Below are 16018 nucleotides of genomic sequence, written 5' to 3' on the forward strand. Positions count from 1 at the left end.
CAGAAGCAAAGAGGAAGGTCTTGAGGTGCTTTGGGAATCGAAAATGGTTCTCCTCAAGCTTCAGAGAGGCAGGGAGGCTGTTCCAGAGGGAGGCCCCAGTCGAAGAGAGAGATCTACCCCCAACTCGTTGTTTGGAGTAGCGGCTGACCCTGAGGGAGTTCGAGGTGGAGGAGCGAAGAGCTCAACTAGGAAGGTATTTCTGAAGAGAGAGTTGAAGTTATTGCGGAACCAGGCCTCGGAAGGCCTTGTGGACAATGCAAAGGGCCATCTACTTAATCCTTGCAGCCACTGGGAGCCAACAAAGAGATTTTGGGGCTGGAGAGATATGATTCCAGGTCTTGAGGCCAAGAACAGGTCTCCCAGTCCTGTTCTGGATGAGTTGAAGAGGGCGCAGATAGTTGCAGGCAGATTTAGAAAGAGGTTGTTGCAATAGTCCAGTTTAGAGAGAACCAGAGCTCTAGAGACAGTGCTTTTCTGGGGGAAGAGAGGAAAGGATGAATAGAAGCAACAAAGTACTCAACACATTAGGATGGAGGTATGCAGAGTAAAAATACACAGAGACATTAAAGGTAAGGGTGTAGCCATCATGTAAGGGACAAATCGGAAGCCATTAGGTGCAATGGGCAAATCAGAAGTAGTCGCTGCATCACAGATTGGCTGATTGACAATGGGGTTCCTCTGAGATACATCTGGAAGAGTTATTTGAGACAGCTACAGGTGTATCTAGCAAGACCTAAAATGGAATTACATTGACAAACGTTTTTTAATGTTCAAGATTTTTATTGTCATTTTTTTAAACATGTTTTTAAGATGTTGAGATGTAGTGCTATAGTATTTGAATAAACAACACCTAATAATCGAATGTCCAGCCATCAAGGACGAAAGGACATTGCACCTCGCAAGATTTGCTCCAATAGATGACGATCTAGAACAATGGTGGAACTATATAATCTCTGGAACAAACACACAATTAACATGTGCAGTGATAAATTACATGGACTTAATCCTGCCAATAATCTAATGCGACTTTGACCAGAGTAAAATGTGTAGCAGCAGGATGGATTGGCAAGAAAAAGACAGAGGGAAGTGTGTGATAAAAAGTTTGTTTCTTTGTAAATTAAACTAAAAATTACAATAAAAAAAAATAATAATAAATAATAAACAATTATGAATAAACAATTAATCGACAATTATGTAATGCAGACATAATAAATCCTAATAAGAGGAAGCTTCTTGCAATCTCTTGGTTACTGAAGTGTTAGCTTTCCTTAGTCTGTCAGTTCACTCCCTCTTAGTCTCTGGCACCCAGCAGTAAAAATGCCACTCACTGCGTTTGTGGTTTAAGTGACCGGGTGTTGCTCTTCATTGAAGTAGTTGCCACCACCTTTAATTTGCAAGATCTGTTGTTGTGGGCTCTTTGTCAAAATTCTGTGGATCTTAACCAAATTTGCTGTGTGCATGGGAACTGGTAAACCCAATTCTCTTGGTGCCAGTAGCAGACTCTGCCACAGTCTCAGTCAGCACTTTCATTGCCACCTTTCCACCCAGAGCTTGCCCCTTGACCGGGGCACCTTCTCCCCCTCCTGGATTGTCTCTCCCCCCTCTGCTTCCAATTAGGAAATATCCTTCTTCCTTTCCTACATGGTGACTGATTCTCGCTCTGCACCTTCCCTGCTGGTACATACCCACTCCACCGCTCTCTCTTCAGTATCACCGTTATTGGCTCTCCCCTTCTCCCTCTGTGTTCTCCTCCATTGCCTGCTGACCAGTTGTCACCACTCCCTTGAAACATTCAGTTACCTCCTGTTTCTTCCCACTTCTTTCAGCATCTCCAAGCCATGCAAGGTTTTCTCTACCACTTTTTCTCTACAATGTTGCAACCTTCCCTCCCTCTTTTGAACTGCTCTCCTCCTTTACCTCTTCTTCCCTTCTTGTTTTCACCTTCTGTTCCTCTTCCCTCCTAGTCTCTTATTATTGTGTCTTAGTTATAGCTTTCCTCTCTCCATGATGACTATTCCCCTAAATCAACTTTTCTCTCCTCATCTTCATTTCTAGCTCCTCTCCCCAAGATATCATTACCTATACCTCCCCTTGATGACCCTCTCTGTCTCCTCTGATCTCCTACTCTCCCCCTACACCACCTCATTCTTCGCTGCCACCGACTGAACTCGTCAAACCTCCTCGCCACACTGATATTCAATCTCAAATACCCTATGCAGCCACCTGCTAATGAACACACCTTCATGCGCGAGCTGGGATCTTTTCTACATTGGAGTGTTCACATGCAGTATCAATAAATGTGGGATTAACTTCAGATTGCCACTTGGACCACATGAGCATTGGGACTGGTCTGCTTGAGATGAAACTACTAACTTGCCAGCTGATTCTACTTGCTTCCCATGCTCAAGCACTGATCCGCACAGGAAACCATAATCAGGGTAGTTTACTTTGCTCAATCTTTGGATTTGGGCGGCACAGCCCCATTCATTGCTTTGGATCATTGCCGAACAGCAGTGAAAATGGTGTGTTTCTGCTCCGCGCAAGAAGCCATGAACCGCAGAATCCACGGCTCATGTAGGTCTTTGCAGAAGGGTTACCTTAACAAACACCCCCTCTGCCCAAACCATACAGTAATGCTTGTTATTGTTTGTTTGTTGGGACTCACGACTACTCTCCTGTGTTTTGGTCCCATGAAAGAGTCGTAACATCTAGTACGTCCTTCCCCTCGTTGCCATTAAACGGTCATAGCGAGCAGTTCAGCATTTGACAGAGTATCTTCCGCAGGGACTTTAGGGAGCATGGATTGCTTGCCAGTATGAGCAGAGTCTTTCAACTGCTGCTGGTAACATTTTGTTGAGTGGAATGTAGGAGGATTCATAGCTCATAAATGGCTGGTGGGGACTACCTGCTACAAGGGTTTACTCAGGTGGAGGACATTTCCTCACATATCTTGTCCCTTTTTCACTTCCCAGGTGCGGTGCCCATGCCATGTTACTGCTTACTTCACCCCCTTGGATGGTGAACAAGCATTTGGGGTCCTGACATTCTTGAGGCCCCTGAGATGCCGTCCCTTTGGGGCAACTCTTGTTCTTTCGTGGTGTGAAACTTGAAGGACTCATAACCCTGAGGGATGCTCCTTGTACCACCACCCGGCCTTTCTATCATGAGCGAGTGGGGGCCACCTGACCCATCTCTTCTTCATCCTCCAACGTGGGACCCTCTTTGCAGGATTACATGGAATTCATGTGTAACCTTTTTGAATTTCAAGTTTTGTTTAATAAAGCCACTTTATTTTGTATTTACATATTTTGGTATCACATCTAATTGTTTTTGTATTTATTGATAAGGACAAACGCTTCGACCAGAAGCATATTTTAATTGTACTTACACCCGAGTCCCGAGCATTCCTGTTCAGAAAATAGAATTAGGATGTGGTTGAGGCAGTGACAGGGAACAAAATGAAACTTGATAGTTCTTATTCATTTTTAAATATGATTTACTTGATGTTTTAAACTAACTTTTGGTGTTTTATTATGATATTGTAGATTGGTGTTTTAAGTTATTAGATATCTGTTTTGTGTAGCTTAGTTTCTAAGTAGGTACTGTTAGGTGAGGACCGTTTGAATATATATCTGGGTGCTAATTGTTGTTGTTATTATTGTCGCTGTTATTGATCTTGCATGTATTTTAACAAATTGGTTCTATGTTGTCATTGTATATACACAGCCTTATGGCTATACTTATATTTATACATAAATAAATGAAACAGCTTATTGGAACCAAAACAAGCACATTTAGTAGCATTTTGCACAGCACGTGAACATTAATCAATTTGAAATCCATAAATCGTAAGTGTACCCTACCCGCTTGGTAAATTCTGGGGGAGCAAACAAACGACAATTTCTTTTCGAGAGTGCTATAAATTGTCCCAATTCACTAATGCTGGCATTTGTCCTCGTTTTAGTGAGATTGAGCTGGTTTGAGGGAGAAAACAACAATCCTGTATTTGACCTATAATCATTGAAGGATTAATCAATTTGATACATGATACAGATAAGGGAAAGTTAGGGATCAGGCGGAAGAATATTGCAATGGGTTAGGTTCGGGGAGCAAGGAGAGTGAAGAAGCAAAAGCGACACAAGAAGCAGCGGCGTGGTTGGGGAACAGAGATTAAGAAGAGCATGGGAGAAAACAGTTGGAGAAGGAGAATATTGGGAAATGTATGTTGTTAAATAGTGGCCAGAGTACATTGAACAGATTTGAAAATTGGAAGAAATTTGAAGAGGGCTTGTTAATGAAGCTTGAGCCAGTCGCCATGGACATTTTGGGCAGAGGTGGGATAATAAGGAAGGGCAAGTTGCAAAGTTATGAATTCTATCAAGATGGAACTGGAGCAGAGGGGGGAGGCCGGAGTGGAGACTAGAACAGAAACCACAATCAAAGGAGGTCCCTGGATAAATTACAGGTAACAATGTAAACATCAATGAAATATATTGATTTCCAATGTGTTAAGTTAAGGAAAATGAACATCCTGCAAGTTTACCGTCAGGGTAGCACACTTTACCCGTGGTAATTTTACTTGGTATCTAAAGACTTTTATCACCTGTCAAACTAAAAATGCTATAATATGCCTTGTAGGCTATGGGAAATTGGGATGATGGCACTCAGAGTCCACACCCACACTGGAACGCAGATCAAGTATCTGTAATTCTTACTTACAGGCACCTTTAGTAAAACATTCCAAAGATGTTTTCATCACACCGAAGATGACCATCAATGGTTTTTTATATTGTGCCTTTGCCCAGGCCTCAAAACATTTTCTGTCATGAACCGGTTGTTCAAATGAGAAGAACATTGGATCCGCCGACTATTGACTCATATTCACGGGTTGAATGATCTGTTCTAATCCCACACACTTTATCTTCCATTTGCATTAGTGAAACTCATGCCCCCACCATAGGAATGTTCACATCCACTGCTTAGATTCAGGGGCAGTATGCATAATACTTTTTATTCTGTTTTTCTCCATCAGTTATCTGGATTTCCACCACTTTGACATTATATTGCAGGGTACATCTGGTATGTTTACCCTCTCTAAGGTGGCACCTGTCTCCTTTTGCAAAACTAACTATCCTCTGAGGTCTAGGTTTACTGCTCAACAGTATTTTATTTATTTTATTAATCTAGGTGTGATCAGTCGAGAGTCGTCAATGGAGACATAGCAGCTCAGTGCTCAAGTTGTTTGGGTCACTAATGATATGATATGATAGGATAGATTATTTATAATGCGCTTAATACCCAGAGGTTTCTAAGCGCAGAGCCGGGGATCGAACCTGTGCTGCTCCGTGTCGTCTTGCTTCCAAGGTGAGAAAGTTGCCCCTGAGCTATCCTCCCGAGACAAATATAAATCTTTGTAAAGGCATATTGAACCGTTAAAAGTCATGTGCCTTTATTTGAAGAATATTATGCCTGCTTAAATCTTTTAGTGTGATGCTCGTTTCTAGGCCTTCTCCTTTCTACAACTCATCTGAGAAACCCTGAGCCTACATTGTGGCTGCAAATGGCATCCACAGATCCATTCTGTAAAGAATCAATTCTTATAATGCGTAGCTACAATGGCTGAATCAAAAGCACTTCTCTCACTACATTTATATTTCTCTTCTTGGTTACAGAATGGCCTCTGCAATGACAGGTTCATGCATCATTTCATTTGCTTCTAGTCTCAGTTTTGGAAGTTTGACTCAACTAAGGCAAAAACATTGACCTTAACCTTTTGAGACCCTTAGGTTTTCCATAACACCTTTTAGTAGGAAAAGGTTCCTTTGCTCTTTTTCAGGAGGGAAATGCTAAATCTACTTTTTGCTTCTAATCAAATTGAATGCATCCCACTAATTCTTTGTCATGATGAAGGCTGGGCCACTTCAGCTCGAGTTGCTCTAGGTTCCCGATCAGCCGAAACTCAAGTTGTGGAGTGACAACTTTACTGTTGCTGATGATCATTTCCCAGTGAACCTGCGCTATTGAACTGATTTCACTTTTACTCCATTTTAAGTAATTTTCAAATGTTTATCCAAATACAGCTATACTACCTAATCAGATCTGTATCTGATACATCAAAACAGCTCCTCTTTTCAAATGATTGATTTTGGATTAAATGTTCTGTTTGTGGTATGAATGATGTGAGATTGTTGAATTGAATATATTGTTTATTTCTATAGCGCCTATACACAATGTGTTTCAAAGCCCTTCATGGAGGGAGGGAACATGGGGGAATACAATTACATTCTTACAAGTCCTTGAAACAATTTAGAATGTGAAAAATAACTATCATAATCAGCCTGCTAACATTTCAGATAGTGCAAGTGCAAGTAACAGTTAAGGAGATGAGGGGGAGGGAGGAATGAGACAAAACCAGTAGTAACATTACTATGCCTGGCGACAATTGATGTACTGCATGAATAACAAGAGGAAGGGTAGGGGCATGAGGGGGGTGTGGAGAGAGGGAGGAGGAGAGGAATAAACAAGCGACTAGTAGGTCACCTCAAATCCCTCGTGATGCCGCTCGCCGAGAAATCCTTTCTTCCTCAAGTGTTTTCTGGACTGCCTCTGTTTCTGCCTCTGTTTCTATGTTCTCTGGACATCTTGCACACCTGCCTCATGTACTTTTAGCCATTCCAAAATGGCCTCCTTATTTCTTCACTTCTTCTGCTGGTGTGGCCTGGTCCTGCTCCCCCCTCCCATTGGTTGCACTTGGCTCTTAAACCAATCAAAGCAACCGGGAGGCGGGAGCCCGCCACCACTACTGAAGGCCCACAACAAAGGCCCTGTCTAATACTGTCCACCGCGGTACGCTGCACAGCCGCCCCCCCCACCCCCACACCCCAGTGAGGGTGCTTGTACCCCCACAGACCCCCTTACCCCCTGTGAGTGTGCTTGTGATCCCCCACCCACCCCCTTGCCCCTGTGAGTGTGCTTGTGCCCCCAACCACCCATACCCCCATGAGTGTGCTTTTGCCCCCACCCACTCCCTTGCCCCCCGTGAGTGTGCTTGTGCCCCACACCCACCCATGCACCCATGAGAATGCTTTTCCCCAACCCACCCCCTTGCCTCCCGTGAGTGTGCTTGTGTTGCCCACCCACCCCCATGCCACCAGTGAGTGTGCTTTGTCACACCCCACCCCCATTCCCTCGCGGGTGTGCTTTTGCCCCCCACCCACCCCCATGCCCCCTGTGAGTGTGCTTGTGCCCCCCATCCTCCCCCTTGCCCCCGTGAGGTCATAATAGGTCTTTGTTTTGCATTTTTGTTGGCTATGTGGCTTGTTCGACTTTGATTAGAAATAATTCAAAACTATTGTATTATTTTTGTAATGTAACGCATTACAAATCATTACCATTCAAAGGGGGCAGGGGGTTGTGGCAGCCTCCCAGCCAATCAGGAGGCTGGGAACAGGGTATTTACTTCTTTGTAAAGCCCCTGCTCTGCGCCTCCATGGAAGGGGAGGCCATCTTCCCTGCTGGGATTCGGGTGTGTATGCCCCCATTCATCCCCTTTCCATCTATCCCCACCCTCAATTTCCACAATGCCTACCCTGTGACCACTTAACTTGCGCTCCCTGGTCCCTCGCTGCCACTGGAAACACTGAGAGTTCCCGGAGCATCTCCATCACGGCAATGGCTGAAATGCAAAGGGAAAAGCGGACTATGTGTAGTACCCTTGTTTCTAATCTATGGTGGCCATCTTGCTTTGTAATTTCTTTTCAAGTTGAGAAACGCCCAACACGCTGTTTCTTAACTTGCAAAAAAACAATTGGCATCCTGGCATAACATGCTGGGATGGTAATGGCAAAAATCCCCTCGATGAGGGTGTGGGAGGCATTACTGGGTTCAGGTAATGCCCAGGGCTATTGTTAAGCCTCAGTGAACATTACCTGACTTGGAAATGCCCCCCATCTCTGGATTTATTGCTTAAATATACCTAATTTACGTTTCCACCGTTGACAGTATTTTGTTTTCAAATCCGTTCATTATAAAAGGGTTTTCCTTGGATTCTCTTGTATTTTCTCTCAGTAATTTTATGAGAGTTAGTCTTCCTTTTTTTTATTAGAACAGCAACCAAGTCTACTGAGTACAAGAGTGAGATGAATATGTTATTGGAGTTGCAAGTGCATTGGGGAGAATCTTCCCAATGTCTTATGTTGAGCTTTGAAGCTATGGTGGGGAGCGTGATGGATTGGTGATGCCTGAGTTCACTGTCAAAGAGAACCCACAGTTTTGATGCTTGCTGGTTAAAGTCAGTACCACAGCAGGTAAATTGAGGATCCCCCACTACATCACTATCTACTTGTGATTTGCCTAATGCCCCACTACTGGTGAACTCCTGCTGCAGTCTAAAGGCCACCCGTATACCTGAGCCACAGATGGAATGGTGGGGATTTTCATGAGCGTTGGAAGAGAGGAGTAGTTATGCCCCTTTTATAAAAGAAAAAGCAACAGCAGAGCGGACAAAGGGTTGACAATTTTAGACACATCTCCCAACTTCCGCTTTTTGCTCAGATCTTGGAATAAATTGTCACCAGCCATTTACAGGACCATCTGGATAACCATGGCCTGTTTCGTGATTTGCAATCTGGTTTTTGGCTAAGAGGGAGACGGAGACCGCTATTCTTGATATCAGTGAAGCTTTGTTTCAACAGATAAATTTGGGCAATTCCACACCATTTATTCTGTTAGACCTATCAGCCATATCTGAAAGCACTGGCTTTGGGATCGTCCTCAAAAGACTGGGATTGCAGGCCCATTGCTGGAACCACTCTTTTGAGGTCATGGCTAGAGCTATATGGACGTCATTTGCAGGGCTCCTGAAGCTCAGCATTCTCTCTTCAGACTATGCCTACGTTCTGTGGCACAGCTGATCGAGGAGTTCATTATGGAGGTTCAGATGTAATTTGACAAAACTCAGTTGCTGGTCAACCTTGATCGGAGTGTGGGGGATAAAGTCTGAGTAGAGGATTGCATGCTATAGGTCCTGGAATGGATGGGAGACAATGTTATGCCTCAATCAAGGAAAGAGGCATGATTTCCCTCATTTTGTATGATTAGAAACTCTTGGGACTCCCCTGCACTAATAGAGATTTTTCACAATTGGGGAGACATTTTTGACAACGTTGCACCTCTGTGCTATAGTAAAGCATGTAATTACCATTTAGATCCCACTTTCCACTTATGGCCCCTGTTGAGTCCACTCCCTCAGACTACTTTGATCCAGTGTCTGGCCATCTACACGCATTGTAACTGCAATAGTGTCTGTATGGAGTTGCCCAACAAATTCTTCAGTAAACTCCAGATGCTCCACAGTCGAGCTAGCAGGCTTCTTCAGGGCTCAAGTGGCTAGGATTCTATCCCTAAACACAGATTGAAATTAGACTTTTGTATCGTAGAGCAGCAAATTAAGCCGGTTGCGTCTTATTATCCTGGGGGGACCATCTGTTCCTGTTCGGACAGTAAGCAACCACCTTGAGGGTTTGCACTCCAAAATAGGGTGGACATTGCTTGCAAGTCTAGAGAGTTAAAATCTGGATTTCTTTGCTCACTGGTATTTGCCACCAGACAAATTACAAATCATTTTGTCAGCAAGTCAAATATCTTTTTAAATATGGCTAACCTCCATTTATTAATAGTCTCATTCAATTGGGGTCTTATTTTCTGACTAATTGGTCTGTGCATTGATGTTTTTGATGTTTTATAATTATGAATTGTAATCATTGCAAATGTAAATTACGTGTGCGCCATGATGCTAATTTGTGGGTCGTTGCACCTAATACATTCATTTAGAAGTACCACAGATGGGGTCCCATACCAAAATAAATGAAGATGTTTTTACGAAAAGGTATGAACAATTGTAAATGAAATCCAGTCCCTCCCTTTCAAAGAGGACCATCTTCACTTCCCATTAGATACACCCCTCAAACCTACTGAGCCCTGTAAGTGTACTGATGACCACCCTTTAAAACACATCCCCTGTTCCAGCCCACACCCTATATCAGTGCAGTTACATCTTCCCTGCCACCCTAAATGTTATGCGCTTAATAAAAGCTATGCAGCATGCACTGTTCCCACCCTGTAAACATGTAATGCAGGATTATGGTGCCCTAACTATGCACAGAGCTCTGTTGCTTCCCAAAGCATGGGGCACACTCAAACACTCAAAACGAATAATTAAATAATAAAACATGGAGTCCAATAGTCCCCCCTTGCCTTGATTGTTTCTAGTGTGGAAGCAGAAGGGGGCTCACACATTATAGTCTTTACTGCAGAAGAATAGTTATGGTATGCAGTCATAGTAGTATCAGTATGCATTGCAGGGCTTTAGTAGAGTCTGAAGTGCATTCAGTGCGGTTTGGCAGTCAAGCACTGCAAGCGCCATAATGCATTGGAAGGGCTTGGCTATATCCAAGACTAGGATTTGCAATAGAATTAATGCCTAAATAGGTTGGAGCAGCCAGCAAACATGTCCCCGTGTACTTGCAGTCTGCTTGGCTGTAACTGGCATACAGCTGTCTCCAATAAAATGTCCACGTTCTGCCTTGTGCCGAGCAGCAAAAGGCATCTTGGGCTTTGTAGTCTTCATTGCAGCAGTGTAGACATGGCTAGGAGGCATAGTCAGAAAAGAATGCTTCATCAGGACTACGTCAGAGTCTGGAATTGAATAAATCCTGAAGATAGATAGGTAAAAGATCCTAACATAATGCATAACTAGGATTTTGTTGAACTCCAGGCCGCATTTTTGAAGACCGTCAAATCCAATATAGGCATGAACAGCTCACAAACACAAATTGATGCAATGTCTGTCTCCAGGCCATTAACTGGTATACAATAAATACTTTGTGAGACCACCCGCCCCACACAAAAGAACTGTTTATGCAAAGTTGGGTGAAACCTGGCACTTTTGCCATAGAGCTATCACGCTGTCCTGTATTAGGTGTGGAACGCTGATCCATTTCTGCTCTTTGTATTTTGGGCCTTGTAGTCTTGAATGGAAAATTGAAAAAGGAATACGCTATGCACTCAAATACATGAAATACAGCAGGAGCGGATAAGCTATCGCCTGACATGGAACATATTGAGAAATCCGTCGTGTCTGATATTCATAAAGGAGATGTCAGAATGTGCCTTTTTATTTTTGGAAAAGCAACTATTATTTGTTCTTGAGAACTAATAATTCACAGAACATTTTCCTATGGGATTTCACCATTATAAAACACTTCCATGAATCAGGCCCATAGTAGGGCGTGGTTATTCATGTATCTCGATCTGCAAGGTGTCCTTGTGCCCCATTTCCCTCCAGAGAACTCATGTGTGTCAGGGAAGAAAACACGCTCTGCTCTTTTGTTGTCCATTATATCAACAGCTTCACAAAATGACACCATCAGATCAAAAAGTAGCTTTTGCTCTCTTTGAGATAAGTCTTACAAAGACTGAAAGTTAGAACTGACGTCCATTCAATGTTATTCTTAAACATTTTACAAATAAACTATTCCAAAAAGAACCAGGAAATCAGATAATAAGAACATTAAGAACCTCTGAGATTAACGAAGATTGTTTTGCCATCATTGAAATGGTCAACATGGAATTTAATGTCTAAGGCACCTTGAGCAGTATTACAGAAACATTTCAGTGGTGCAAATGCAATTAGGACTAGGGCAAAAATTGCCAAAATGCAAAAAACATTGTTTCTAGGCATTTTTGCACCAGTCATTGCACTAGTGTGGGGTGCAAAAAAGCAATTGTTTGCCTTAGCCCATTTGTCCTCTCTACTTGTACTATTGTGTATTTGTTTTTTTTTAAATGATAATCTGAATTTTTGAATGCTGATTTAAGAATATAAAAATATACTGTGTTAACATGTTGTCTTCTTGTTTTTGACTTCTCATGCTGACGTTTCCAGGAATTCACTAGAGCTGCAGAAGCGCCAGTTACACTCAAGCATGTACACTTTTTTCATTATGGTTATCATAGTGTTGCAAAGAAAGAGCTGGGTATGTTGGGAAAGCAAAAGAAGTTTCTCATTAGTAAATATCCATTTTGATTCTCTGGCGCAGGCAGTAGTTAAGAAAACTTCCATGGAGCTGTGAAAATAAAGAAAAATAAAAAAAAACACAATTTAATCATTAAATGCCAGGTTGCAAAGGATAAATATACAATACAATTATTTGCAAATAAATAACATATTTAAAATGTTACTCCATAGTTGCACTGATTTAAACACATGTATTTTAACTTTATTGGGGCATGCAGAAAGCAAAGAAAAAATCCACCTGCCAAACATGCAGCATGAAATGCAATAAAGGTGCAAGAAAAAACTATTTAGGTAACAGGTGCTGATTATTTATTTTTCTCGCTCTCTGAGCAAATCATCTTTTATCTGACCTCACATGAATAGCTTAATGAAAGACCTGTCATCCCATAGTGTCATCACAGGAACATGGTTTGGCCAAACGGGCAGCCTTGTCTATTAACAAAAACAGTTCAGCCAACAAAGTAGCAAAGTGTGCACCCCTAGTAAGTTTGGGGCAGCACACAGTTACTCTGTTTTGCAGTTGGTACTGTGCAAATCAACAGAAAAATCAATAAATGTACCAGTGCTGGTAAAGGGACAACATTCTGAAGCAACGTGATCACAAAACACCAAATTACATAAAATGAGAAAATAACTACAAATATAAAGGAACAGATTGGGAAACAGGCACTTTTGAACTAGCTGCCCCTTAGCTTTGCGTTGGCTGACTCATAGGCATCATCTTTTTCTTGTGTGTCACACAGCACCTTCAGTGCAGCGGCACAGGGATGTCTTTCAGACTCCCCAAGGTTTAAATACCTTCTCTGGGACTGACTACTGTCTTTTTAAATTTACAGACCCAGCACACACTATCTTCCTATAGAGTGCTGGAGGGGTTGCCTAGAATCCCCTGAATCTAAATACTCATGTAACGGTCAAATGTTATCTTTCCCTCTTGAAATGGCTGGTGGCAGTGGTTTAGAACAAACTACCATTATTTTTCCCGACCGTGAACGCCGATAGCTAAAAATCGGGGCAGCCATGTTTTTCAATATGGCTCCCAAGAACTATCTGTAAAAACAGACTCTGGTCAGCTTTTTTCGCCGTTTCTTTTTGGAAAGGTCCTTCTAGTGTTTGTGCCTGCATGCCAAACCAGGTTTGGTCCCTTTGTTCATTGGCCTTTGGCGGGCTTCAGTGTTGAAGCCCTCTTCTGGCGCCTGAGTGTCTGTGGTGAACAGGATGTGAGGGAGGTGCCCGAAACTCCCTGTGCTTAGTCTCCTAGGAGACCTGAATGCACTCTGGCATGATTGGCCGGCTGGCTGTCCAGCAAGGACAGCCACCCTGCTCGGTGTTTATCAGCTAGGCTAGAATGAATGGGGGAAAACTGTTTAAAAGCAGGCCTCTGGGACTTGGAAAGCAGAGTCGACCACTTGAATGAAATAAGCGAAGACGAGCTGAAGGAAGACGACTGCTGCAACTCCTGGTCCAACGGTGAAGCGCTGCTGCAGGTCCGAATTGCCTGGAACTCCATCAACAGAGAAGCCCTTCAAGGTTAACTTCTTCCCTTCAGTTTGGTGGGAACAACCAACTCGCAAGTCACCTGGACACCGTCTCTATAATGGTCGAATTTTCTTCAGAGTGCTGTTGAAAACCGGATAGCCAGTGAGAAGGATACCAGTTTGTGGTCTTTAAGGCGCTCACACCTCACACCGACATTTTGCCAAGGCAGTGCCAGGGCAGTGCACAAACCTCCCGACGTCCTCCTTGTCCCCACGACTGAAGCTCAGGAACAGTGAGATCTGCAGCAACTGCCAGGAACAACTGCCTTAGCTAAAGCTCTTCTTCATTTAACAGGTAATGTGCAAGTGAAGTCAAGAAATCCTTTCTGCCGCAGTGAAAGTTTGTGAAACCTTCTCAACTTTGAAGGCTTGTCCTTCCCTAAACCGACATATAACTTTGCGTCTGACCAACTACTTCTAAAAGCCATGGCAAAGACTTAACCATTTACTACCAGAACTGTGCTATCCGATCCAAGACTCTGAACCATTGACTTTGGCCCAGGCCTATTGAATGGAAATGCTGGTTGTAGTGAAATGAAAGTATTTGCCCTACCTCTGAAAGCATTTGTGTTTTGATTCTTTTTACCCCTTTGTAAAGTAACTGAAGTACCATTTTGCTTCCACTGCAGGGGAGCTGAACTTGTTCAGAAACTGATTGGTTGTGTATTGTAGTATATTAGATTGTGATATTGAGCTGCTCTTACTAGTGGAATGCTTTCCAACTGACTGTGTAAATAAATGTATATTCTTTTACCAAGAAACCTTGAGTAAGTGTTTGTTTGAACCACTGTGATTGCTGCCCCTTTGCGTAACCTCTTGTACTACTCACTTTACCCTTGAGATAAGTCTGTCTGCTCAGCCACTGCTACCACATTACTGTGTAGTACAGGCTTGTACCAAAGGTGAAATTGTACTTACACTTGTAGTCTTAATTGTGTGTAGACTTCCCAAAGGGTACGGCATGTGATTCTGCCTAAGAAAATGACATCTGAAATATCTTTGAAAGAGCACAAGAAACATCTGGTTAGTCAACTCAACTCAACTCAAATCCCAAGGGGTGAGCGACGGTTTTCCGTCCTTGGTCCCCGAGTGTGGAATGATCTTCCGTCGAACCTTCGACTTCTTGACTCTCTGACAATCTTTACAAAACAATTAAAAACCTATTGGTTTGCCTAGTTAAGACCCCTTATTGCTAGCTTTAACCCTGGTGACACTGCAATGAATTACATAAGAACATCTCTGCACCTAGATGCATTCGTGCTTGTTCCCCTCATGGGTATGCCCGTTACAAATTTACAAATCAAATCAAACTGCAGTTTCAGGAAATATCGTATATAAAACGGTGCTTTATTTCAGTCACTGGTGCCATTTGTTAATGAACAGATGGGTTACAGTGAATACTTTGGCAATGCCCACAATGCCATTTTTAATTTGCCTGTCTGTAAATTGGAAAGGTTAATCAAATGATCAGTACACTTCTACGTTTCGACAGTAGACCATTTTTGGCTGTACAGTAAAACAAGCTCAGTTAGGCTAATTTCATTGGTCGTTATTGTGAAGTTGATCTTTAAAAATCTCCAAGTTTAGGATGACCTTTCTGCAACCGCTGTTGAAACTTGGATTGTTGCAAATATTTGAAGTAAGTGCTAGATTGTTGAGAAAAGTTGACGAGGTAAAGATGCAAAAGCATCAATGGTTTTGATGGCAATTCAGCATCTTTCTTTTCCCTCGCGGAGTTAACCTACATCTAATATTCACCTTGCATTTCATGTGTCGATTTTGTAAAAGAAGTTTATCATGAAGCTTAATACATGGCAATATGTCAGATACCGATTGAACCGTATTAAAATACTTCAGTATCAATGCCGATTGTGTCTACACAGTTTTTTCCCCAACAGTGATTCTATGTGGTACGATTTGGTTTTCTGTTTGTATAGCGCACAAAGCCCTCAGGCATCTAGGCGCTTGGCTTAAGAATATGGTTACAGTAAGTGTCAGGGGCAGACCAAAAGCAAAACAAACAATGCAAACAAAACATGTGACCAATGCTAAGGGAGGTAAATATGTACGTGCTTTGCACCATGGGTCATGTATAAACAGTAAGCACACAGCAAAATCAGTTAAGAGAGGTGTGCTGCCTTACAGGAGACTGCTTTGTCCTCTCTGTAGGCTAAAAGCACATCGGGACTACATTGTCCAGCATGCTTTGCACATGGGCAACCAACCAGGAGACAGATCGGCCATGGCGCGTGTGCGCATGCGCGAACACCCAAGCACGGAGCTTGTGCTCGAGGATCCCGAGGAGGAGGATGTGTTGGGAGCAGCTCTGGCGAAAAGCACGCGAGAGGGGCCCCGCCCCACCTGATCAAGAATCTGCCCCTCGCCAGCCAACAGATAAGTTTGG

At 42.9% G+C, this 16018-nt stretch overlaps 1 protein-coding gene across 6 annotated transcripts in view; it reads right to left on the reverse strand.

The window, feature by feature from the left end:
* Positions 1–11595: 11595 nt before the first annotated feature.
* LOC138513437 (tetraspanin-11-like) overlaps positions 11596–16018 on the reverse strand; it is a 1127904-nt gene continuing 1123481 nt past the window's right edge. For all 6 annotated transcript variants that reach the window (XM_069628293.1, XM_069628291.1, XM_069628290.1 and 3 more), the window contains one exon: positions 11596–12125. Coding sequence is in view for 1 of the 6 variants with exons in the window: in XM_069628291.1 (XP_069484392.1) it covers positions 12066–12125 (60 nt within the window). In the remaining 5 variants the exon portion in view is untranslated. The remainder of the gene's footprint in view (positions 12126–16018) is intronic.

Source organism: Ambystoma mexicanum, chromosome 12 (genome assembly GCF_040938575.1).
Source record: "Ambystoma mexicanum isolate Mex_15411 chromosome 12, UKY_AmexF1_1, whole genome shotgun sequence".
In the NCBI taxonomy this organism is placed as follows: Eukaryota; Metazoa; Chordata; class Amphibia; order Caudata; family Ambystomatidae; genus Ambystoma; species Ambystoma mexicanum.